Below are 25,316 nucleotides of genomic sequence, written 5' to 3'. Positions count from 1 at the left end.
TATTTGCGTTATGATATAGCAGTGCACCTCTCTAGTACAGATCGACAGATCAAAACATATCTGTATTGGGGAAATAATTTTAAGGTGCAGCACATTTCCAAAAATAGCTGTTTTCATTCCGATCGCTTGAGATATGTATTCTAAGACATGGAATCAAGTGAAATGAATACACTTTGTTGCACATTTTAGTGATATTCGCACATTTATCCACTTTTTACCTCTTCTTTGATGCTTCACCACATTTTTCCTTAATTTTCTTTCATACTTTGTTAAATTGGACAGAAAATAAATGATTTTCACTCTTCTTGAGCAGCTTACATAAAATCCTTTAGTATAATTTTTTAGAGCAGAACGAGATAAGATACATTTTAACATAAATTTTACACACAAAGTTCCAATACGCTCTTAAATACCTTTTTATATAACTACTTTCAATCATTCATTAACAAAAATTAACTACAATTTTATATCATTTTGTCTCAAAAAAGCAAGTATAATATATGCAATTCTAATATCTGGTGCATACAACATTGAAGTCAAATTAATGGGAAAAGGAACATTAATTTTTGATAATATTCGGTATAATGTCTTTCGTTTCTCTTATTGAATTGGACATTCCAAAATAATATGTTGAGCATCACCCATTAAATTACCAAAAAAGAAATTTTAATTTATAATAAGACAATTTCATTCAGGTTAGTTACTTCCTTACAATTGAGTGCTGATTCGTGGAACACATGAAAATGTCCAAACAGCAATTACGTAATATTACACCACAGAGTTTCTCAATGTCATACTTGTTAAAGAGCCGTAACAGGAGGATGCTATACAGTACGCTTCTCATGCATGAATTCCTGTCCTTGCTAAGTTGTAAATCCTTGGAAACTGCCATGTTTATCAAGTGACGTCACGTCGGTTTCGAACACCGCCGACAGAGCACTGGTAGGAATCCCAGAAAAGAACCCAGCCTGAAGAAAGGTGTTTATGCATGACCGTGGCATCTTAAAGAAAAAGAAAGAGTAAAGCCCTTTCCTCAAAGCAGGACACGTCACCACCTATGCAAGGGCTCTCGAACCGGATGATGTATGACCCGGGCTCCCATCCTCCGTCTCCAATCTCCTTTTCCCTTCCTTCCGTTTCTTGATTTACCCTAAACCTGAATCTGTCCCCTGAAGAAGCGGGCCAGGAATACAAAATCCTGCGGAAGAACTTCATGCAGATTGTCCTGATGGGAATTCTTTTGAGGGGAACGTGATGGTACACTGTGGACTGAATGTTTAGCAGTGGTTAAGCACAGAATGCACACGCAGGCCCTTTCTCTTCCTCTACACCAAGACGCGAAACCGTTGTAATCATAAAGTTTGTTTTGACATGCAAACGCATTCTTCATCCAGTTTCCCTCTTCACCCTTAACGAGGAAGGATGATGCTGCTCTTTGTCTCTTCATGACAGATGAAGCTTCTTCAGGATTCTCATCCACGGCAGTACTTTATCCCTGTATTGTCATTCGCATCATGTTTTCGAGAGAATAGCTCCCGGTCATTTTTCAAAGTTAAGATAATCCACTCTCTCTCTCCTTTATTTTTATTGCAGAATTCGTCTCGCTTTCGGGCGTCAAGGCGTTTTCGCATTGTCTTTTTCCAGTTGCTTCTTCCCTTAAGGCGAATGACGAGGGGAGAATTTCATTCCCTTAGGACGTTTGTAACCCATCGCTTATAGGCAGCGACTTTGGTTCTGTATCTGCTTGTGCCTTCTGAGCAAAAGCCATTCCTCCTCGCATTCCAATTGTGTGGGGTTTTATCAAGAGAAATGGATTGAAATTTGTGAAACCTTAAATGTACACGTCTTCATCGATTCGCCTGTTGCAGTAAAAAAAAAGTACAAACATGACAATTATGTAATGAATATTAACTCACAAGGGAGGTTATCTAAGTGTGCCCCTCCGATTTCCATGAAACTTGGCAGGTGTATAGAGGGGCCCAAAGGAAGAAATACGTGTTTTTTGTTTCGGCTAAATTGAAGTGGGGATCTGACCCCGAAACCACGTAAATATGATATAGGAAGAAACAGAGCGCATAGGGCCCCTCTATACAGCTTCCAAATTTCATGGAAATCGGAGGGGGACACTGGGGTCAGATCCCCACATCAATTTGTCCTCATCTTGACATTTGAGGCGTGTTTTGCCCCCTAAAACAGTTTTTTAGCCAAAAGAAAAAAAACGTATTTCTTCCTTTGGGCCCCTCTATACACCTGCCAAGTTTCATGAAAATCGGAGGGGGACACAGGGGTCAAATGCCCACTTCAATTTGTCCTCATTTTGACATTTGAGGGGAGGTTTGCCACCTAAAACAGTCTTTTAGCCGAAACAAAAAAAACACGTATTTCTTCCTTTGGGCCCCACTATGCACCTGCCAAGTTTCATGGTATTCGGAGGGGGACATTTAGATAACCTCCCTTGTCAGTGTCAATAGTAATATGGCCTCTTTTATAGCACTGTGGCTAACGATATACCGGCGTGGTTAGCACAGCAGGATAGCACATCCCAGTTAGAGACATTACAAAATAACTTTGTGTTTGTAACCTCTCTAACTTGGCATGCGATTGCTGTGTTTCTTAAATATTTTGATCTATTTGTGATGTCAGACAATAGTGGCTTGCCTTTGTGTGTACATCTTGAAAATTCACTTGCTATGGGCATTACGATGTTGTTTTTTGACTTGGCTTTTTGGTGTTAGCTTGAGTTGAGAAATACTCAAAAATTATGAGTTATGGTTGTAAGAATGTGTTAAGTTCAATTTTGAGAAGTTATAGTTTAGCACAAACAGTCGGTATTGTATATGTAAGCCATACAACCATTTTACTTTGCAAGAAATGAAATATATTTATTGAAATTCGTCAAAACTTGGATTTGATTTTGTTTAACAATGAACGAAAAACTATTTTACATGCCTTGACTGGCATCTAGTGAATGCTGTATGTTCTCATGTGACTATATTCCTACGTTTTATAAAAGTAATGTTCTTTTGTTTAAGAAAATAACTTACCATGCTCTTAACAATTGACAGAAGCCTGACGTTGCTCTATCATAAAATGGTTTAAAGATCTTCTCCTGTCAATATTTTTCTTGTAGCTGCGTTGGATAATGCGGAACTGGAATTCAATTCTCACTCACTTAAATTTCAGACTTCATCGCTAGCCAATAACTCAACGGAGAAATAATTCTCTCTCTCAATTCCGAAACGAAAACTAGATTTGTATAAAGCCATGGGGCTGTGTTGAAGAATCCATTAACTGCCGTTGATAAGCCATTAAACGTAAATCGTGAAAAGTACATTTCACTTTTTAATAACCTGGCGTATGTATATATACACACTCTTCTTACTACTCGAACGATCTTTTTTTTTCGAAAATGAAACCTTCTGATTGCCAGAGTTTCAATATTCATTTTCCTAGCCTCTGCAGGCGTGTCTGCGAAATTGGGTGGAAGGAGGGAGTTAATTTTTGTCTTCGATATCTCATTTTGGTTCCACTGGGAAGGTAGGAGGTGGGGTAGGAAAGAGGGGGGAGGGACGAAAATTACCAGAGTTTCCATTCTCGATTTCAAAGCGATTTAGATGACGTTCGGGAGAGTTATCGGTAGCGAAATATCTGACAGAGGATATCCATGAATAGAACGGGGAGCTTTGTACAATTAAATGCTTTAAACTAGAGTGTGCAGAAAAAAGTACAAGGGAGAGATTTTCATAAGATCATAATTTTGGAGAGATAGGTATAATTTCTAAATGAAGCACTAAAATCTAAAATCTCTAAAATTATCATATTTTTACTTGTTATCAAACTTTATTGAGAAATATGTGTGTTATAAGTACCCTCCGTACACGTTTGCTTCCAAATTGAACGATGGCATGGTTAATTATTTAACAAAATTATTTAACTAGAAATTATATATATGAAATATGTGTACGTATTTAAGAACTAGGGTAAAGGAGGGGAAGTTCGCCACGAAAATGCTTTTCATTTTTTTCCTTCTAAACGAATTGGGGGATGAGGACAAAATGTATACGATACAAAAAGTAACCATTGTGGATTATGAGGAATATAACATAAATACTGTGTTACTTATACTTATGACGTAATATTAAAAATACTAAAATGAGGAAAAGTGGCGAAATTCCCGCCACATGCTGGGAAATTCGCCATATAACTTATTTATCATTTTATGGTCAGTTTAAGCGTATGAAATACCAAGTTGTTGCCAATAACTCAGACAACAAAGTGTAAATGACCTACAAATGACAATACAAAACTGCTTAAAAAGATACAATACAAACATGTTTAAGAAACATAGGCCTAAATGTTCATATGCATTGTGAACAAGTTGTGTGTGAAAGATCGACTGTAAGAAGGGAAATTCGACACATTTTCTGTTACTCTGGCGAACTTATCAGCAAATGCATAGTCGAAAGAGAACAACTTATGTTTACTTGTACACGCACGCTTTACAAAGCAAATCTTTTCACGACATTCTTAAGGTTTGAGGTTACGATATCAATAATTGAAAGGAAGAAAAATAATTCTTATCTGCCACGAAATGACAATTTCCCACGTAGTATTGAAATTCGGCACCTTTCATTGTCTTCTGTGTAGACACAACTGCGCATTCCAAACTGTACTGCTTGCTTGCTAGTTCGCTTACCACACTGTAGTTTTCAGTGGAAACAAGGCACATGTTACTTGATTTTTTACAGGCATCAGTGAGTGTTTCCAACCTATAGTTTCTATCTACGATTACAAAAACCACAAGTACGGTGAAATTCCCAGCATGGTGAACATCCCTTCTTTTACCCTATTATTAGACTTTATAATAATACATCGCACAGAATTATGACCTTATAACCTTTAAAAACAAAGCAATAAAATTAATAAAAAATAACGTATGGCTGCCACTTATGAACATAGTCGTCTACTTCACTTACCCATAGTTTATATGTCACCATCTTTTTGATCCCTTTAAGGTAAGAACTTAATTATACTTTTTGTTGAGGATGATGCTCGACCTGCTATATGAATTATTTTGGGATTAATACAAGTGAAGTAATTTAAGTTGTACTTTAGCGTCCGTACCTATAGATGACACAACAGAAAACATGTCCTTGAATTTTTGATAGTATTCTAACATGGCGTAAAATCTTATGGCATGAAAGACCGCACTTGAAGGAACTTTACAGGAGGACACGAGAATTATCCTCAGCAAAACGTAAGAACCGCTGTGCAGTAGGTAGGGCGTACGACTACTACGAGGGCACCTGGGTTTGATACTCAGCGTGGGTGATTTCAAGTGGGAATTTTTTCAGCAATATACTATCATGGAGTGGCTCTGAGGTTCACCCAGCGTCTAATAAATGGGTACCTGGGGCAAACCGGGAGTGAGAAAAGCCGGCCAGGTCGTGGTGCTGATCACATCACCTCCACAAATGGACAAGATTATGAATTCCTCCGCTTATGCTTTCAGAGCTTAGCCAATCCCTCCCTCTTGGCCATTATTGCAGGTTTGCGTCAAATCCATGCTCAATTAATACAAATAAAATCTAGGTATATAATGCACGCAAGACTTTCTACCTTTTATGAAATCATTTACAATCGAAAAAGTTGTAACTATTGTATTGTATTGTAGATACAGTAGCCTATTAACTCTTTCGTGGTTTTTAAGCCAGACATTTATTTTAAATATACCACTGGGAAATTTTGATATTTCCGTGTAAATGTAGGATGTCACAACAAACAAACTTAACGGTATGTAGTGCACGATAGAAAAGTAACTCGGTGAACATTATTTTAAGTTTTTTCTATGATTATGTGGGAATCTGCGTTTGTGCATCCAGCAAGCCCTTTCCCTCTCACGCGTTCTTTGGACGAGCCCTGTTGAGTCACGACTTGCATGCTTTCGTTTGCTTTCTCCTGAGAGTCCCGGGAGAGAGTGTAGATCTGACTTGGATGTCCCTCAAAATGAATGTCGGAGACAGAAGAAAGGCATGACCAATAGCTCCTACAGGATCAACGAAGTTAGTAACAAGGTGCGTTTTATACAGCGTATATAGATAAGCTTGTATGTTGAATTGAATCATCTGCATATAGGGTGTATAAAGAAACGAAATGCCGGAGTAGTAAATGAGGCGAGTGTGCCACTCCCTTCATTACTGTCTATAGATGTCCGTGGCCTAGACCAACAATTGACCAGCAAGCAAATGTTGTCTCTCTTCAGGATCACTTTCTAAGACCAATATCACTGCACTTCCAGTCGTAGATTTGCAGAAAATCACGCCGTCCAATTAAAAGGACTGAATTGTCCGTCTCCAAATGAAAGCGATAATCTCTTATTGAGAGATGGGAACGGAATTTAATTAAGAAAAAGTTAATAAGAGGAACCGAACTGCCGGAGACATCTTCTGGCAAATTGGTGAAACGTTACGGCGGTGATAGGATTGGCCGCCCTGGCTCCGTGTCACAATGGCACCCTCTCAACTTCCTTCCCATTATAGACGTGGGACCATTGTTGAGAGGGTTGTAACCACGACCAAATTAGAGGGACAATTGAAAGGGGGCGGGTTTAATTAAAACTTGGACCGGGACCCTTCCGGACGCACCACTCTGTTACGCCAGTCCTCCTCCTTCTGGTTTTTCGGGGGGCAGCCGTGGAATTGTAAAACACGTAAAAGTGCTTTCACTGCTTCTTTGCGGGCATAATCTCGCGGATCTGATAGGGCGTTAGGCTGGAAAATGGCCGGAATGAAATAACATTTAAAGAAGCTGGAATGTCTGGAGTCACAGGTGGTTGATTCTTGACGCCAACCAATTCTGAGAGGGTGGCAAAATCGAACGTGAGTGAGCCTCGTAATAGCCCTTTTGGGTCTAATGGATATCTACATTTTTTTTTCCAGAATATGGATTAGACAGCCGCATGTGCTGAATATATTTAATTAATAGACCCTAGCTAGATATTCATTGCGAAAATTGTTATTTTGACTACTTGAATTGATTGAGTGATTGAGTTGGTGTTTTAAGTCCACTTTATGCACAATAATGCTAATCGGGACTGGACCTACAGTTTAAAGTGGGATCCGAACCATTATGTGCATCCACCGGGTATCGAACCCGGGATCCCTTGGTTACAAGGCGACGACGCTACCACTGCGCCATCGTGAAGGCCCTAATGACTACTTAAAAGTCGCCCATTGTTGTAATGATAAGTAAGATACCATAAGGTATCTAGGTCTAGAACTTGAAATACAATTTTGGGAAAACAAAGCGCGGTGACTCTACTCAAAGACTTAACATATTTACAGGATAGTCTGTTGTCATGTATTCAACCTTCTTTAAAATTTGTTAATTACATGAATAATGTTGTCTGGTACAATTGATGGTTTATTCAAGTATAAATTGATGCGGCTTATAACATAATATTTATAAGCTAAAATATTAGGTTTTATATATCTTAATTAGAATTGTTATAACAAACTTTTACATTTTTATGTTACTCAAACACTTCAATATGTTTGTAATTCTGGAGCACAACTTCTCATAGCTAAATTCCAAAAATTGAGTCAATTTGTCGGACTTCTGTGCATGAAAATTCAAAATAACTATCCAACATGTAAATGCCTATTAATTTAGAAGCTATACATTTAAGGAGAAAGAAAAAATAATGTTTGCACAGAAAATTCTCCCATCGAAGATCGATAGTGCAGCCATTGCTTGCAAGTTTTTTGAATATAGGAGTACGGAAGCTCCCTTCTTAGTAGTCAACTGTAGCAATAAACGTGAACTTATAGAACTTTCAGGGAATGATGACTTTTGTGGAAGTACTTGTTGCAATACTTGAAGTGATGTATTATGTGGCTTTTGCTGTGTTGAGCACAAAGCAACAATAATTATTATTATTCACATTAGAGTTGTGAAAGGGGACGGGGAGCTAAAAACAAGGAGTACATAATGCTAATCGGTACGAGATATACAGTTTAGTAGGATGAAAATGAAACTGCAGTGGACTTCCACCAGACATTGCACCGAGATCTCTTGAACGCCTAGTGTTAGGTACTGCGCCATCAGTGATGTTAAACATGGGTGTGTAAGTCATTTATGCCTTCTATGGCTGGCTTCAGCGCCTTTATATGTCACTACATAATAACATGTAATGTCTGAACACCAAATTTGGACTCCCAGATAGCGTAGTGGTAACACTGTTCCATAGGAATCAAGAGGTTACTGTTTCTATCTCCTGTGGAGGCATATTGCACAAGCTTACCACGCATGGTTGTTCTTTGTGAGTGTCTATCAATGTCATCATAGCATCACTCATCCTCATCTCCGCGATTAGCCACAAGTGGCAGAAGAGCAAAGTACCGTAAAACAAATCAATCGAGCAATCAAAGTCTGCAAAGCGGTTCGGGCCAAACCGTAAACTCTAGGCCCAGTCCCCATTAACCAATCTCAACACAAAGTGGGCTTCGAAACAAGGAAATCAAAGTTTCCGGAAACTTTCCTCCCTAGAACGGGAAGGAAAGGAAAAAAAATAATGCAGCCCTTTTTGAGTTTCTTATGCTGAACTAATTCTCCGTTCGGAAGGAAATACTGGCAATATAGTACGGTGCTTCACTTTGAATCACAATGCTTCCTGCCACGCAAGCAAAACCTCAATTGATCTGCTGGACTCGTGCAGACGGCAACGTCGGTTCAGAATGGCTCCCGGTTTTCGGTCAGTGAGTTCTTTGTGCTGAACCGAGAGATTCCAGATAGCAGCCTTGTCTTTTCCTGCTGTTGTGGCTCGGAGATTGGCCGTTTGATTAGATTGCTCTGCCACAAGCAAAGGCGACGGGGGAGGGCGAAATGGAGAGACGCTGTGACACAATTTCTTGTCCGTGAAGGCCCGCAAGTAAACTGTAAACTGTTGTTAATTCTTACTCAATTAGATCCCCAATTCCGAACAGCTTTACATAAAACGATTCTGACCGCCGCTGTCTTATTTCCGTTTAGAAACAGTTCCGCTGGGTTTTCAACGTCCAAAGAGGCAATAGTGCAATTTAAGTCGTGATAATTTTTGTTTAATTTTACTGTTACTTCCGTATGACAAGAATCTCCATGCTTAAACGTTTGTATATAGTATTCATATGCAACAGTGAGGTTGACGGAGTGGTTACACATCACGCTACGACGCCAGGGGTCCCGGGTTCGAATCCCGGCCTAGGCATGGATGTTTGCGAGTCCATTCATCATATCATCATCATCCACATCTTCGCAAATTAGCCAAAAGCACAAAAAGCGAAGTAAAATCAATCAATCAGTCAGTGACGTTGCTTCATACTTTATCATTACGATCATGCTGCGTTCGCGTTCCGAGCACGTCGTGTTATGTTTTGGTTTCCTCTTCCTTTCGTCTCATCACACTCTACAAGCTACGGTTGAATTGGTTTCTCATTTGGGCCAAATTCGCATCTTATTCATAACATGCTCGACTGTTCTCCCAAGCACTTGAAACCACTTTTTTCATTATCTTTATAAGAATTCTTCCACGTCACTTCTTTTAATCTTGCCCTTCAAATTTAATATAGAAGCATGGTATACATCCTGAGAAGCCCTTTTCAAAAAAGATCATTTTGATCTTTTTATTACCATGGTAGTAATCTGAAGGATGATAAACATATATCTTGTTATTGTTTCATCTGAAGTTTCTACAAAACTAATTTTCAGCACAGCTGTAATTGAACAATAGCTACACGTAAGAGATATGGAGGAAGAGTAGAGAACTGAGCCACGAGAAAGTTAGGAAACAAAGTTTTTGAGGCAATTACATAAATCTATGTACTACAAGTAAAAACATATGGAAACTGAAGAAAGGTGAAGAAAGATCCATGTAAAGTGAGGTGTATAATGGTTTCATTAGTCTGGTCATTTATGTAAAGGGTCTTATTAACAGGGAATATTATTATTATGCACAATGGATTCACCTCCCACTCACATTACCGCCATATTACCAATCATCAAAAGTGGATGTAAGTAACATGACAATGATTAGATCTTATTCTTAACAGTGTAAACCTATGCCTCACCGATGTGGAGGCACATGACATAGTGGTTCGGATCCCACTATAAAACTGTAGGTCCAGTCCCGATTAGCCTTGATGTGCATAAATAGTGAACTTAAAACAACAAATCAACCAATCAGAAACAATTAAGAAATGGGAGTCGGTTAATGCTGGGCTTCAAACTTAATACGTTTTGTATGGTAAAGCAAAGCACTGTGACAACATGAAGGCACATTTAGGGATTTTTTTACGGTGATGTAATCAGCACCACGCTCCGGCTGCCTTTACCCCCCCCCCCCAGGGTTGCCTCCAGGTACCCAATAATTCGAGGCTGGATGAGCCACAGAGCCGCTTTATGCGGCGACAAGGAAAGTTTTGTATGAGTACAAGGATAAACATATACATTCCAAACATTTTTCTGAATATTAAAATTGTTGAAACACAAAAGATATTGGCGTATTTATGATTTGATTTCGGAAGATAGATTTATTTTTAGCGAAACCGATTAACTTTCTTTAAACGCTCATGTAATACACGCTTGCATTACAAGTGTGTAAACTTGGCCACTGAAGTATGTAGTTTGTAACATTGGAATTTTGACACCTTTCTGACGCAGGACACCTTATTGAACTACCAGAATTTAGTAAAGTTTTCTAATATACCAAGTACTCATTCCGAATACAATTTCAATGCGTTAATGCATTGAATACATGCGCTCAAGAAAGGCCATGAATGCCAGAAATTTCATACGGACTATTTTCATCCTGAAGAAAATAGTACAATATAGTTTCCAAGCTATCGCGGAGGCCCGGAATACTTCTTTACTTTTACATATTTTAAAATAAGTATACAAATGGCATGGGAGGTCGAATTACAGTCCAAATTACCCGTTGCCTTGTTATCAAGGGGTCCTGGGTTCGATACCCGATGGATCCCACTTTAAGTTTTTTCAGGAGCAATACACTTACAGAAGGGCAACAATAGTAGAAAAGCAAGATATTGAGCTTTGTGTTCCAATTTATGTTGCTGAAGTGCAAAAACTGTTCATGCTTGTTGTACAATGTGTGGCGGAGCATCATCATGTTAGTAGACGCTTGAAGGTATCTTCCCATTGCCGGCAGACTTATTGCATTAAATTTGACATATTGCGACCCTGCTGCACAATGGTTATGTACGATAGAATGGGAAAAATATGGCGTTTGCTCTTTTTCACGTTTTACAATCGAAACCTTTCTGTTTAGATTGTTTTCTGCTCGATAGAAATGGAAAAGGCCGAAAGTGAAATCGATTGTAGACCATTGTGAAAGTTCACAGGACGCGCCGTACCTTACAAGGGAATCCTTTTGAACATGACCTATCGTGATGAGGGTGGGAGGGGGTGGGGGCGGAGGAAAAGGGTGAAAGATAACGGAAAACGGAGAGGAAAGAGCAACACAACGATTTCTCAAAGGATGTTGACAAAGACGAGGAAAGGAATGGAAGTATAGAATTTCCTCCTTTTCTTTTATCGCACACATTCGCCGCCTCCCGCTGCTAACGTGCCTTTTTCATCGCTCACGTGCGGAATTTTATGGCTCTGACGTCATCGATTTCTGAAGGCAAGCTGCTCTTGTTGGAGTGCAAATGATGGCCCCTTGCCTACGAGGGCATCGGCTTCCGATAGAACAACTGCATCAGCATTTCATGTGTTTTCGCTGCACGTACATAAACAAACTGCACCAATCGTCGCCTGTCCCCTGCTTGGGGTTGAAATTCCATAAAGGAGGTGAGGAAATGGGAGAGGGGTGGGGACAGGCACATGGAAACATTGATGAAATGCTCAATGTCCATGCACTCTGACAGTAACGATTGATTGCTTGCTTTGGTTTATTTTACTCCAAATTTCTGCTAATTTTGGCTAAACGTGAACATGACGATGAGCGATGAATGATGAAATTGATGAAGGGACAATCACAAAAAGGCCTGGATTCGAATCCGGGACCACTGGCGTCTTAGCACACTGTTCTGACCATTCCGCCACGAAGGGACAGTGGGTCTGATCCAACTTTAAACTCTAGGTCCCCATAGATAGATATTTTTGCCCCATAAGCCGAAATGCCCCCTAAGCCCCTGCCCACCACCATCACCATTTTGGCAATTTCGTTTTTAATTGACAATATTGAGAGATTATTTAACCTTTCGGGACGATAGTTTTGTTGTACCGAGTAAACGGTGACATCTATTTTTACGTGGTTATGCCCAAAGTAAGTATCTACGAGTTACATTATCACTTGAAAATCTTCATTGGGAACAAGGGTCGAGCCTTTGTATGCTTTCCTTTTTCCCTTAGCTCTGCCAACTACATATAAAGGCTTTGAGTAGCGCCCTCTGAGCATTCTGACCTAGGCTTCAGCCACACTAGCCTACCCCTTGCTATGGTCGTGAGGTCCAGTCCCGATTAGCCTACCCCCCTCCAAAACAAAAATCTGATTGTAATCGAAAGTTGGTTTTCAAATTACGGCAGACGTCTTTACTGTACAGTCTGCGCCGTTATGTGTTGTTACATGAATGAATTAAAATTCTTGAGTTTCGGCACATGTGGCCATTTTGTACCCTTCAAAGTGTACGAGAAAAAATCCCTTATGTAAAATCCATACCCAGAAGTTGAAAAAAGTGGTGTAAAAAGCCCCTTGACAAAAGTTAAAACTGCAAGATCGCAGAAGAACCAGGACAAAACATACACAACACATTAACAAGGTAAGAAGAAACAAAACACTTACTCGGAAGCAGTGTATGTGGCCCGATTTTCTCAGAAACCTAAAAACATATGTTAAAAGACTGTCATCATCTCCCAACATGCAGTTGGAATGATTAAAAGATTACCTGAGGAAAGTAAAGTCGGTACATTCGATAACAGGTTGACTACGAACTCACCGGGAATTATGCGTGAATCATTAACTACGGGAATTATGTGTGAACTCTGGTTGAATTTTTCTCGGCAGACAAGAAAAATTAGCAACTTTTATCAATCCAAATCCCATTGAATTTATACATATTTATTAATGCCCTGAGGAAAGTTTTGTTGCAGTTCATCTTCTTTTTTGGAGGAATGAAAAAAATAAAGCTGCGTGGAAAATAAAACAGAATTCTCTCAGTCCGTTTGGTTTGTTAGCGTTCTTTGCAGAACAATCTATCTCACGTACGGAAGATTGTTACAAGGTAAGATATCCTGGTTGAGTAGGTAAATTTGAAATTCTTACACAATTAAAAAGTCTCGTAGATTACTATAACATTTGTGACTTGTGTTTGTAGATATATTTCTAGTCTGAGTATGCGAAATGGCAAATGTAAACAGAGTACCTTAAATTATATCTATTATATGCACATATACATACATACATACATATGCCCTTCGATTGACTTCAAATAGAATTTTTGGATACATTGGAATCGCACAGACCATTTATATTGTTAATATATTTGTGTGTGTGTGTGTGGTGATAGGTGGTAATACGTAAGGTTGAAATAAAGAAAACAGCTGCTTGTATCCTTGAATTTTTGGAAAGTTCGCCTTGAAAACTGGGAACTATACTTGAATTCTATGATAGTCCCAGAGTAGCCACCCTGGATAAGAATATGCTTAAAATTTAAAATAACATTACATACACGACATATTGGAGGATAGCCCTTAGAGATCCATTGAGTAACAAATCAGATACAGGAGTTCACTTAAAATTCCGTGCTTCCCCAGAAATAGGCAAATAACCGATCCAGTTATTTACATTTGTAGCTTTCCATCCATCTATATATTTTTTAGATAAAAAAATACCTTATTGATACATTGATACCGGCCGGCTACACTTGAATGGATCGCTCTGTATTATTATAGCACATTGTTAGTAAAGGCTATTATTGTATTTCTACGTTCTTATTCTACAGAGTGACCATAAGAAGCGTGTTCTTTGTGAGTTGTCGAAATAGTTCAATCCCCATACTGTTTTTTCACCATACAAGACAGAGCAGGACAGTTAAAGTGGGTGTAATCATAAAAGTCTCAGCAATACACTACATTTACTTCGAACATGTAGCCATATTTGTGACCCTGTATATGACTGACATGAAGCAATTTCTCCATTTTTTTACATTAAATGACAATTTTCTTGTGACAACTTTAAAGCATTAATATCAATATTTCAATTTCTTTGTTGAAATCCAACGTTATATTTTCAACCTGCAAAATATATAAATCTATAATTTTTTAAAAGAGGATAAAAGATTGCACACTAGATGTCACTCACTACATGACAGATAAATACATTAGGAATGGAAACGAAAATATAAAATAAAGAGTATTGAAACAATCCCTTCGCAAGTAATAAATACATAATTGCATGTATTATATAATCGGATAAACTTTTTGAACTAAAATTTTGAATAAAAAGGTTTTTTAAAGTTTTAATTGACGCTCCCGTAGCTATTTTTGAAAATTTATATACACTCAGGTGAACAACAAAAGTAATTTTTATCATTAGATTCCGTTCGATTTCGTTGTGATGTACGGTGATGCATTCTTATTAATTTATTAATGTTTATCTCATAAAAATATCATAAATTAAAGAATCTAATAAAATTATTTAAATGTGATATCTGTGAATGAGTTTTTCAAGAACAGATGTCACTGTAGGAATCATTACAGATGAAGCGATATGTTTTCGACAGCGTTAAGACCTGATAACATTTTCTATGTAGTTAAGAGCGTAATTTTCATTCATTATCTCTGCTAATCAATTTCAAATACTATATTTAAAATAGATATGTGTACATATTATTGAAACTAAATATTCCTGCAATATAATTATAATTTTCGTTTAAGGAACATACGTATATCCTGCCATCTCAAAAGAATTATCGTCTGTTTAAATAACGTAACTGTACAAATTTGTGCGTATTATACAAGCCACCATTGTTGTGCCATAATCTATTTTTCCTACAAATGATCTACAAAGGTTACTATTCTCTTAACATTCAATAAAATAGCTTAGGTCTTTGCTGATGTGTCGGTTATGCTATTTATCATACTTGATGAGCAACATGAAAACTTTGCTTCACAGATGATTGAAATCACAAACTAAATTTTATTATATTAGTGCATGGGTTTTAAAGTTTAACTAATTAAAAGTGTTTATTTTACTTCGCTTTTCTGCTACCCTTGGCTAATCGTGAAGATGAGTAATGGTGTGATGAAAATAATGCAGGGACACTAACAAAGAACGCCTATCCCTCGTCGGGATTTGAACCCAGGACCTCTGGCGTCGTAGCGCGCTGTGCTAACCACTCAGTCACGGCATTAAAATGCGAAAATGAGAATCCTTCTAGAATAATCCCACGATCTGAAAATGGAAATTCATAAACATAAATATTTATTCACTCGTGCATCGTAGCTAAAATAGAACTTGTACGAATTTTAGATACAGGCTCGCGAATGTTAAAGTCCTGAAACCATAGAATCCACATAGGTGGTAGTTCAACCTCAGGTGTAGCCAAGTTGGTCATCTCTAGAATTTCAATCAGCGTCTTCCTGAGTACAAGCCACTGGCACTGGAGGTTGCATACACAGTCCAATTTGTTGTTAATTAATATCGCTTTTCTGCCACTTTTGGCTAATAGCGACGATGATGATGAGTGAGTAATGTGATGGAATTGATGAAGGGGCACTCAGGCCGTGTTCGAAAGGTGCAAGACCGGACTTGAAGCGAACTTCCTCCGAGAATGGTCTCGCAGTGCGGTTTTGAAGTCGTGGACTGAAAGTCTTTCTACACTATAAATTTTAAATGTTCTCATACATACATTTCCACATGTTAGAAGAACTTCAATCAACAACTTGCTGACTTTCTACCGCGGTGATTCCAAACAAATGAACAACGAGTCCAAGAGTCAAGTCCTCTAGTCTACAACGACGCGTGCTCCGGCCTGTGGTCTCGATTCCTTGTTTAATTGGCGCTTTCGAACTGCACTAGGTGACGTCATTTCCGCCAAGACCATACTTCAAGGGGTCTCCCTTTTTGGACAATACTGGAGCAACCCTGCGTTCTGACGTCACAGTGACATGCTTTTATTGTTAGGCTAAATGGCTAAGTTGTTAGGTTTAGTTTTCTTAGCATAAATGATAAATTTTTTAGTGATTTATGCTAATAGAACCAAACCTAACAACGTAATCATTCCTCGTCTGACGTCAGAGTACAATGTTGTTCTAGTGTTGTGCGATAAGGGAGACCCATACTTCAAATCTGCTCTTTGTACCTTTCGGACACAGTCTAAAAAGGAACACTCATTCTCAGGACCCCACCTGGATGTTGAAAAACTGAAGTCACCAAAGGTAAACTGCTTTACAGTAAGCTTCTCGTCTAAATGAACACAGTCCTTCATGTGGAAGCATTCTATCCGCTATGCAGTTACAATGACTGCCTTGCCCTGGTTGTACAAAGCCGCCGTCATTGTCTGCATGGCAACACGTATCCAGAACGACCCTCCCTAGGTCATCGGACGTATGCTCCTCCTGATCGTAATTGACCACGACTGGTACACCGCAAACATTCACCCCCCGCGAAGACCTTAGGGGTACAATTCTTGATTGATCTCATGAATCCAATCACCCACCGTTCTGGGCTGAACCAAGGCTCAGAACCATTATCGTTGCCAATCATCATCGTCTACCTTGATGCAGCCAACCGGCACATGGCGAACGACGTGACCGCATCTGGTAACTATCACCACCCGTGTAGTGCCATCTCTAGGCAACAGCTGCAGGAGTGGACAAGTTCCACTGCAGGTTATATCAGGCTTCTGCAATTAGGAAGCCAATTGTACACAAACACTAATGTCTCCAAGCATATTACTTGTAAGACAAGATGACTACTACGAGTGTGGCAGCAGGACTTTGTATGTTGATATGTTAAAAGCATGGGAAATTCAGAAAAAATAGAAGGCGCCCAGTCGCCATGGCGCCTGAAAATTCCCATATGGCGCCTGAAAATTCCCACCTGACGGTTAAAAATTCCCACCTGGCTCCTAAAAATTCCACCTGGCTCCTGAAAATTCCCAACTGACGGTTGAAAATTCCACCTCGCTCCTAAAAATTCCCACCGGGCGCCTTATAATTCCCAACTGGCTCCTGAAAATTCCCACCTGGTTCCTGAAAATTCCCACCTGGCTCCTGAAAATTCCCACCTGATGCGTGATAATTCCCATCTGGCTCCTGAAAATTCCACCTGACGCCTGAAAATTCCCACTTGGCTCCTTAAAATTCCCACCTGGCATCTGAATTTTTAAATTCATTTTTTTCAATATTTCGATATCGCTTACAGAAATTTCAATTACCTTTTATTTTTTAAAAATAACGAGTTCAGTATGTGTTTTTTTAATGTTTGTGTGTGTTTCTGTATCATTACAACATAATAATAAATTCTTGCAATGTTGCTAGCCGAATTTTAAAATCTGCAACGATATGTTAGAGTCGGCAAGGGTGGAAACGTTACGTTTTTAGTGTATTTTTTACACAATAAATGTTGTCTTGGTCAGCGTTTGTGTTTTATTAAACGTGGAAATAAGGCGTAACAGTGTTACCATCTGCAATAGTATGTATCGCATAGTTATTCACGCTGTCACCAATTGAGCGTGCTTAAGGAAGGTCACTCCGGCACAAGAATTAATTACTTTTAATCCAATCTTGTATTAATTAATAAATTAAATGTTTTAAGATCACATTCCATAGCTTATCTTAGTTGGATTCGTGGTGTTCTTGGCCCATATTTTGGGTGAAAATGACAAAATCTACCTCCTGAGAAAAGATTGCTGGCGCCTGAGTTATTTTTACTTTTGTTTACCCCTAGTTAAAAGCATCATACTTTATTATACTTTAGTCACAAAAGATACCAGAAGGAGGCTGAGTAGTCCGGTGAACTACCCGAACTAGAAAAAATATAAGGAAACTCAGCGATATGTATTGGTCAGAAGTATTTCCCGTCCATATTTGTCTACAGTTTGTCGTACTGTATCGTCAACATTTGTTATTGAGTGTATACAATTGCGATTATTTTATAAATAATTTCCTTTTTGAGAAAACAAGTTAGGAATGCTTTTTATTAATGTATCTTTTTGTTTACCGAAGGATGCCATATTTTTTTATGAGAGCTAAGAATAGGTGAATTCTATCTATGTTCTATTGTACGTATATTGATTAACTGATGCCGCTCTTTTCCACTCCTGAGGTCAATAGCCAATTAATTCAGAAATAATATATTTTCGTTACCAATTATTACTATGTGTCTCCAGTGTTTAAAACAAGTTGTGGTAATCAATATTTTTGGGGGTTTCATGATATTTCTGGAGGGATCGAGCCCTGCAGCCCCCCTGAAACACGTTACAGGCCTGGAATACTGTCACGATAATAAGGATGTATAATGAATAGCAAATAGACGGCCATGTGAAATTCTAGTTTCGAGGGGCCTCCCCGATGGCGTAGTGGTAACGTCGCCGCCTTGTAATCAAGGGGTCCCGGGTTCGATACCCTGCGGAGGCACATAGTGGTGGCAGATTCCACTTTAAACTGTAAGTACAGTCCCGATTAGCCTTACTGTGAATGAAGTGAACTCAAAACACCAAACCTGGTTTCGAACCAAGTAACACTAACCGATACTCTCCTAAGGTTATATCTATTTTGCCTGACAGTTTTTGAATGGCAAAGTATGTCAGGAGGGTGAACCCCTCACCCTTTTGAAAAATAATTACTTCAAGCCGTTCCTTTATTCTCTTCTCTCAGTAAGAATCGGGTTACGTTCGTCTGATTAAATTTGAAGTCGCACTTAAGGTCGGTAGCTGCTGACGTTTCTTTTGAAACATCGTTCCTTAATGAAGAAACGGGGAGGATATTGACACCCATTATTCGATCCAGTTGGACAGAAACCAATTACAAGAAACATCGGAATTGAACAATCTTAATTCTACGAAAACTAACGACGTCTTTCGTTTCCGAAGAAGAGAAGAAAAAAACTGACGGGAGGAAACTTATTTTGTATGCAAACAACTGTTCTTCCCACGGCTCCTTTTAATCTTCCATCCTTTTTTTCCCTTCTCTGCCTTCTCTCTCTCTCTTTCTTCTGAATTCCTCTACCCGTTCATTCTCATTCCGAGCCGAAGTCGAGCTTCACTTTCCCAAAACAAGGGAGGTCCCCGCATTTCCATAATCTTTCCGCCGTAGCAGTCGTAAGGAAAGCAGGATTGAATTCAAAAGAGTAACGAAATTCCTTGAGGAAAGGCAGACGAAGCGAAGTGGTAATGCGTACTTGCTGTTTTCTTATTCAGGGCATACACCCAGGGTCGCTCCGTGATGGAAACTAGGAGGTGTGGAAACGCCATGCTATTTAACCGTCATTGAAAGTAAATCAGCCATTTCTTTCATTCTCCCAAATCTCTTGGGATTCTCTCCCAACGTCTTTCCTATCTGTGGAAAATAGTTATTGGATACGTAAGCCCTTTCCAAGATGCCAGGTTCCTCTGGAGAAAGAAACTGTCCGTACAGACTGAACCGAGAAGATTCAGACGCTATCAGCGACGTATTCAAGAGCAGCAGATATCGAGGTCGACCTGAAAACTTTGAGGCTTACCCCACCGAGCTCTTACGCTATTCAGAAGTACGTTATGTTTTTCTTAAGGCACACATACGTGGCACGAATTTATAGCCAGAATCTTTACACCTTAAGGTGCTTCTCTGCTTAATTAATGTTTGTTTCTGAAAATGTTATTTTAAGTTAGGTTTTTACATTTTATGCACAGGCTAATCAGGACTGGACCTACAGTTTAAAGTAAGATCCGAAACACTGTGCAACGACAGTGACAACGATACTTGCTGTGGTGTATTGTTTCTTACTGCCCCTACATCAAATTGCACAGTGTTTCGGATCTAACTTTAAACTGTAGGCCCAGTTCCGATTATCCTATTCGAGAATCAGACTTTGAGCCTCCCTGATGACATAGTGGTAACGTTGTCGCCTTGTAATCAAGAGGCTGCGGGTTCGATACCCTGTGGAGGCGCACAGTCGTTCGAATTTCACTTTAAACTGTAGGACCGGTCCTGATTAGCCTGTGTATAAAGTGGACTTAGAAAAACTAACGTACAATAAGATTTTGACAAACACGCCAAGTGGGAATAAAACTTCCAGAATTTTTCTTTATCCTGTTGAGACCTGAGAATTGGCACTTAATAAAAGGGGGGGGGGGCAGAATCAAAAGGTTTTCAAGCCCATAAAAATATCATCCTGGCCTATCTTGATAAATAACTGTTACATTTGCGAAATCATAAATCGTATTACTCGTTACTTCGCTCCTCAGGTTCCAGGAGGTATTGTCGATGTCTTGTTTGATTTTCTATCATAAATAGTTACGTCATAATAACTATGTGAAGTTGATTTATTCTTTTTGTCCTACCCTGTTCATATATACAAATACATACATAAGACAAGTATGTGAGTGTGTGTTTGTATGTAAAGATTACAAGTGATTACATACGGAATGTTTACTTCTCATTCTGCCTGCAGCACAGAAAGGTTACTACAGGGTGATAAAAGGTTGCGCCCACTTTTTTTGTAATTTAACAGGTACATTGTTAAATTTGAACGGTAACAAATTGTAAATTTTACGGCAACTGACATTGTTGATTGACTGGCCGCTTCTTCTTCCTTTGCAGACACGCCGATGGAACCTTACATGACCTTCGACGGTAATAAGTTGACGGCGGGACAGACGATATCAGTGAAGGAGAACTCGGCGCTAACGGTGCTGTGCACAGTGGACGGAGGGAATCCCGCCCCGAGTGTGGACTGGCTCTTTGCGACCGCCAACTTCACCAACGCAAGTGATACAGTGTCGGACTACTCGCGGGTGGAGAAAGTGTACCACACGAAAAGCGAACTTCGGTTGGAGAAGGTGATCCGCGCGCATCACAACTCCAGTGTCACGTGCATCGCAAGACACGCCCTCTTAACTAGCCCTATCAACACAACAATCTACTTGAATGTTCTATGTAAGTACCATACTCATCTATATCTGTGTATTTTATATGTACAAGTGTAATTAGTTCACTAACGTATTCAGCGGTGGTAAGCACGTTCAGAGCAAACAATCCAGCCAATCACACAGATCTGGAAACACCCTAAGCCGAGCCTCTCCCACCGAACTTTCCCCGCGGCGAGCTGGAGAAAGACGGGTCTGTGCGCTGGATGATTGTAGGAGGGGGAAAACCTTAGCTATACGCTTATGGGATTACTATTTTACGTTTTCTTGGGAGTATGAAACTTCCGATGGCGTAGAAAAACACATGAATGGAAAGAGGACACGTTGAAGATTTGATTGGTCGTCGGAAAAGTAGAAAATTCCCATTTGATTAGCCCTAACTTGACGTTGAAGTTGCCTTTTTTTCCCCCACAGGTAATGCATGGGATTCTGTAAATACTAATCTATTTTTCAAACATCGTGTCTAACTTAATAATTAACTTCAGAAACCCCTTCCACTTACAACATGTACAGAAATTCATACTCTCTTATATAGTCTGGTTTATTGTTAGTAACAGTGCTAGATTCCGACGATATTGAACGCCTTAAGGAAACGAACGAATCTAACGAAAACAATTGGCCTCGTGAAGTTGCCTCTGTTCAAATAATATATTTTCCGAACTAGTGCAGTTTGAATTCGCAATGCACGCGAATTGTCTGCACGTAGCAGACGGTTAGTTTTCACTGAACAAGCCACCGCACCGCACGAGAATCGACTTCACCAACTTCACGCTAGGACTTTTGGAACGACCAATGGTCATAACTCGATTAACGTGTTAAACTCTTGAGAATTTTGAAACAAGCCTATTGTTCAAGTAGATTAACTATATTTCGTCCCAGGACTCTTGTGGAGCAACGCCGCACATAACGGTCGAAAAGGGGCAGATAGCGAGTGGGTGCAGCAAAGTAGTGTGCGCTGCTGAAAACGGCTGGTAGTTGCAGCAGCTTTGCCGCCTCCATGCAATATTTCCCCCCTCTTGTGTGTTAATTAGTGAAGCCCTCTCGAGTCATACTTGCGCAGAGGACTTCTTTTCTTGCATTTGCTGGGCCTATCAGGCGCCATCTTTGAATGTGTGTTATTCGATACACTCATGCCAGTGAGAGTACAGAATAGGTTGGAAATGGTATCAATTATTGCAATCATTATACAGGGTGGCTCAATAAGTCACTTAACACCCTCAGTACAAGGCCACTGCGGCATGGAATTTGAAATTGGCGATGACCAATCGTTATCTGGCCAAGGGGGAACCACATTGACGCCACCCACATGGTCGGCGGCCATCTTGATGTCCGCCATCTTGAATTCAACTTCAGAATTTTAAATGGGAAGGGGGTCGTGCGACATATCAAAATGGGCTAGAATTTCACGAGAAATGCAATGGTGAAAGGTTTTTCGACGTATCTTTAACCAGTAAAAAGTTATGACTGAATTCTTGTACCAATTTGCTCCTTTTCGAGGTGTTAGAAAAATGCCTTAAAATTTGTTTAGCGCATCGGTAATGCATCGAGATCAAAGTGACGTCTATGGAGAGACGTTCGCATGCCATTGCACATTATTTTAATCGGATACATCCATGAAGAGCTGTGCATTATGAATGGTTGTCGCGAACAATTTACAGTGTGACCCTTCCATTGAATTAAAAGTCCTTCACAGTGACAAGGCTAATGTTCATGTTCATAAGGAAGTTTATAAACAGAATATGTGATCCTTGTCATCTGATAACTAACTTTGGACAAAAACTGGTTCATAACGTTCCCATAAGTGTTCTGGTGTTCTTCCCTATTGAAAAAACTCTGTAAAAAGTACCTTCTTCCATAAGCAAGGATGAAAAAATCTGTTTATTTAACAAATCCAAGTAGCCCTAAGCATTTAAGGTTCCGTTGATGGAAAATTGACTAACCAATCGTGTTCCACACAGCACGCCACATCATTAACTTACCAGCACTAACCAATCAGCTTTGATCTGTCGAAAATGGGTTATGAGATAAAAAGCATCGAATATTCTGTTTATGAACTTCCTTATGAACATAAAGATTAGCCTTGTCACTGTGAAGGACTTTTAATTCAATGGAAGCGTCACACTGTAAATTGTTCGCGACAACCATTCATAATGCACAGCTCTTCATGGATGTATCCGATTAAAATAATGTGCAATGGCATGCGAACGTCTCTCCATAGACGTCACTTTGATCTCGATGCATTACCGATGCGCTAAACAAATTTTAAGGCATTTTTCTAACACCTCGAAAAGGAGCAAATTGGTACAAGAATTCAGTCATAACTTTTTACTGGTTAAAGATACGTCGAAAAACCTTTCACCATTGCATTTCTCGTAAAATTCTAGCCCATTTTGATATGTCGCACGACCCCCTTCCCATTTAAAATTCTGAAGTTGAATTCAAGATGGCGGACATCAAGATGGCCGCCGACCATGTGGGTGGCGTCAATGTGGTTCCCCCTTGGCCAGATAACGATTGGTCATCGCCAATTTCAAATTCCATGCCGCAGTGGCCTTGTACTGAGGGTGTTAAGTGACTTATTGAGCCACCTTGTATTTAATACACAATTATAAACAAAATAGCATTAATAAAGATTATTGTGGTTTTTGTGTGTTTTAGTGAATGATATAATACATGTGAGACAGTCGCGCAATAATTGGTTATTATTTTTTATTAATGATAGTAATTTTTGTAATTATGATAATTACTAAATGACTGCACATGTAGGGGAAGCGGGGGCTAGTTGCACCAGGGGTAGGTTGCAACACTGTTAATATCTTTTCAACGTGAAGAGTTACGAGAACGAACTTGCCCTTCGCACATGCGCATTTTGTGGAGGAAGAAACGTTCTAGATTGTTGGTGCAAGCGAGCTGATAACAGGTACAGGATATAATAATTGTTGTTTTCAGACTAGGTGAGTAAAATTTGAATAATTTATTTGTAAGTGACTGGCGACTAGGACAAGTAACTGTCGTTGACTATGTTGCTATTAATGATACACCTGTAAAAGAATAACAGCCATGTTTACAATGAGATTCATGTTGAAGACATTTTCGTCCTTTTGTTAAGTAAAGTGGGTGAGGGGTAAGTTACAACAGGCATATGAAGATGATGGAAGGGAGTGGGTACAGTGTATAGAGTGTGACGGCTGGGAACATTTCAAGAAATATGCGAAAGAAGATGCGTTTTATGTCTGTCATCATTGTTTTTCAGATTAAATAAATTGTTTCTTTTGTTTGTATACTCCTTTATCTAGCGTACATTTATAAACCACAAATATGCTAAATATAGGTCTACGCCTACTTGAAGTTTAAAATATTGTTACAATGTCAGCATATGTTGAACTGTTTCTAACATAATATTCATATCGTTTTTTGTATCATTTGTTAAATAAATGAAGATTTTCGTTCTTACTTTCATTTATGTTTCCAAGTGTTGCAACAAAAGTTAGGTGTTTGGAAATTTTAAATTTCCAATAAAAGTACATGAGTGTCGAGGTTCTCAAATTTTCTGTGCAAGTGGAATGTATCCCGCCTTTCAACTACAAAGTTTCGTGAACGTATGTTGAAAAGCAAAATTTATACAATTTTTTGAAGTTGAAAATTTTAAAGGTTGCAACTAGCCCCCGCTTCCCCTATAGCTAATCAACAAAGGAAGCAGTGATTCAATAATAAAATGATTTCTTGAATTTAAGTGATTAAAAAAAAGGTGGGTGAGCCCCCCCCCCTCCCCGTAAGTCAGGTTCTCGTACGGCACGGGTAATCTAGGGTTAAAGTTTATCGCCCACAGAAACGCCGCGTCTCAGTGGGCGTCAAGCTTTAATCGGCTGTCTTGACTGATGTTTTCCCGTACTCCCCTTCCACTCCAGGGAGATGTTGGGATGGTACCCTTAAGGTCTCTTGGTACCATTTCTTCCAGCGTTCTTGTCCCCTTTCTTCAACCATTCTGTTTATTTGATGTCAACAGCTATGACACCGCTTGATCGACTCACGGTATCACCACCGAAAGTTATTGATGTATAACTTTTTCTATCTAAATTCATATCTGGGCTATATGAGTCCCGGTCTTTACATGAATTTTCCATTGCGACAGAAAGTTGTTAATCAATATTCGTTTTCATATTTACCATTATTCGAAAATGGCACAAAAGT

General features: G+C 39.3%; 1 protein-coding gene across 1 annotated transcript in view; it reads left to right on the top strand.

Moving 5' to 3' along the window:
• Positions 1-25,316, top strand: part of tei (irregular chiasm C-roughest protein teiresias) — a 703,385-nt gene that overhangs the window by 435,229 nt on the left and 242,840 nt on the right. Inside the window, exon 3 of the mRNA XM_083111536.1 lies at positions 20,800-21,135. Coding sequence (XP_082967662.1) covers positions 20,800-21,135 — 336 coding nt within the window. The remainder of the gene's footprint in view (positions 1-20,799; positions 21,136-25,316) is intronic.

This window comes from Lepisma saccharinum, chromosome 25, assembly GCF_977018435.1.
Source record: "Lepisma saccharinum chromosome 25, izLepSacc3.1, whole genome shotgun sequence".
In the NCBI taxonomy this organism is placed as follows: domain Eukaryota; kingdom Metazoa; phylum Arthropoda; class Insecta; order Zygentoma; family Lepismatidae; genus Lepisma; species Lepisma saccharinum.
This window is presented reverse-complemented; position numbering and strand designations above follow the sequence as displayed.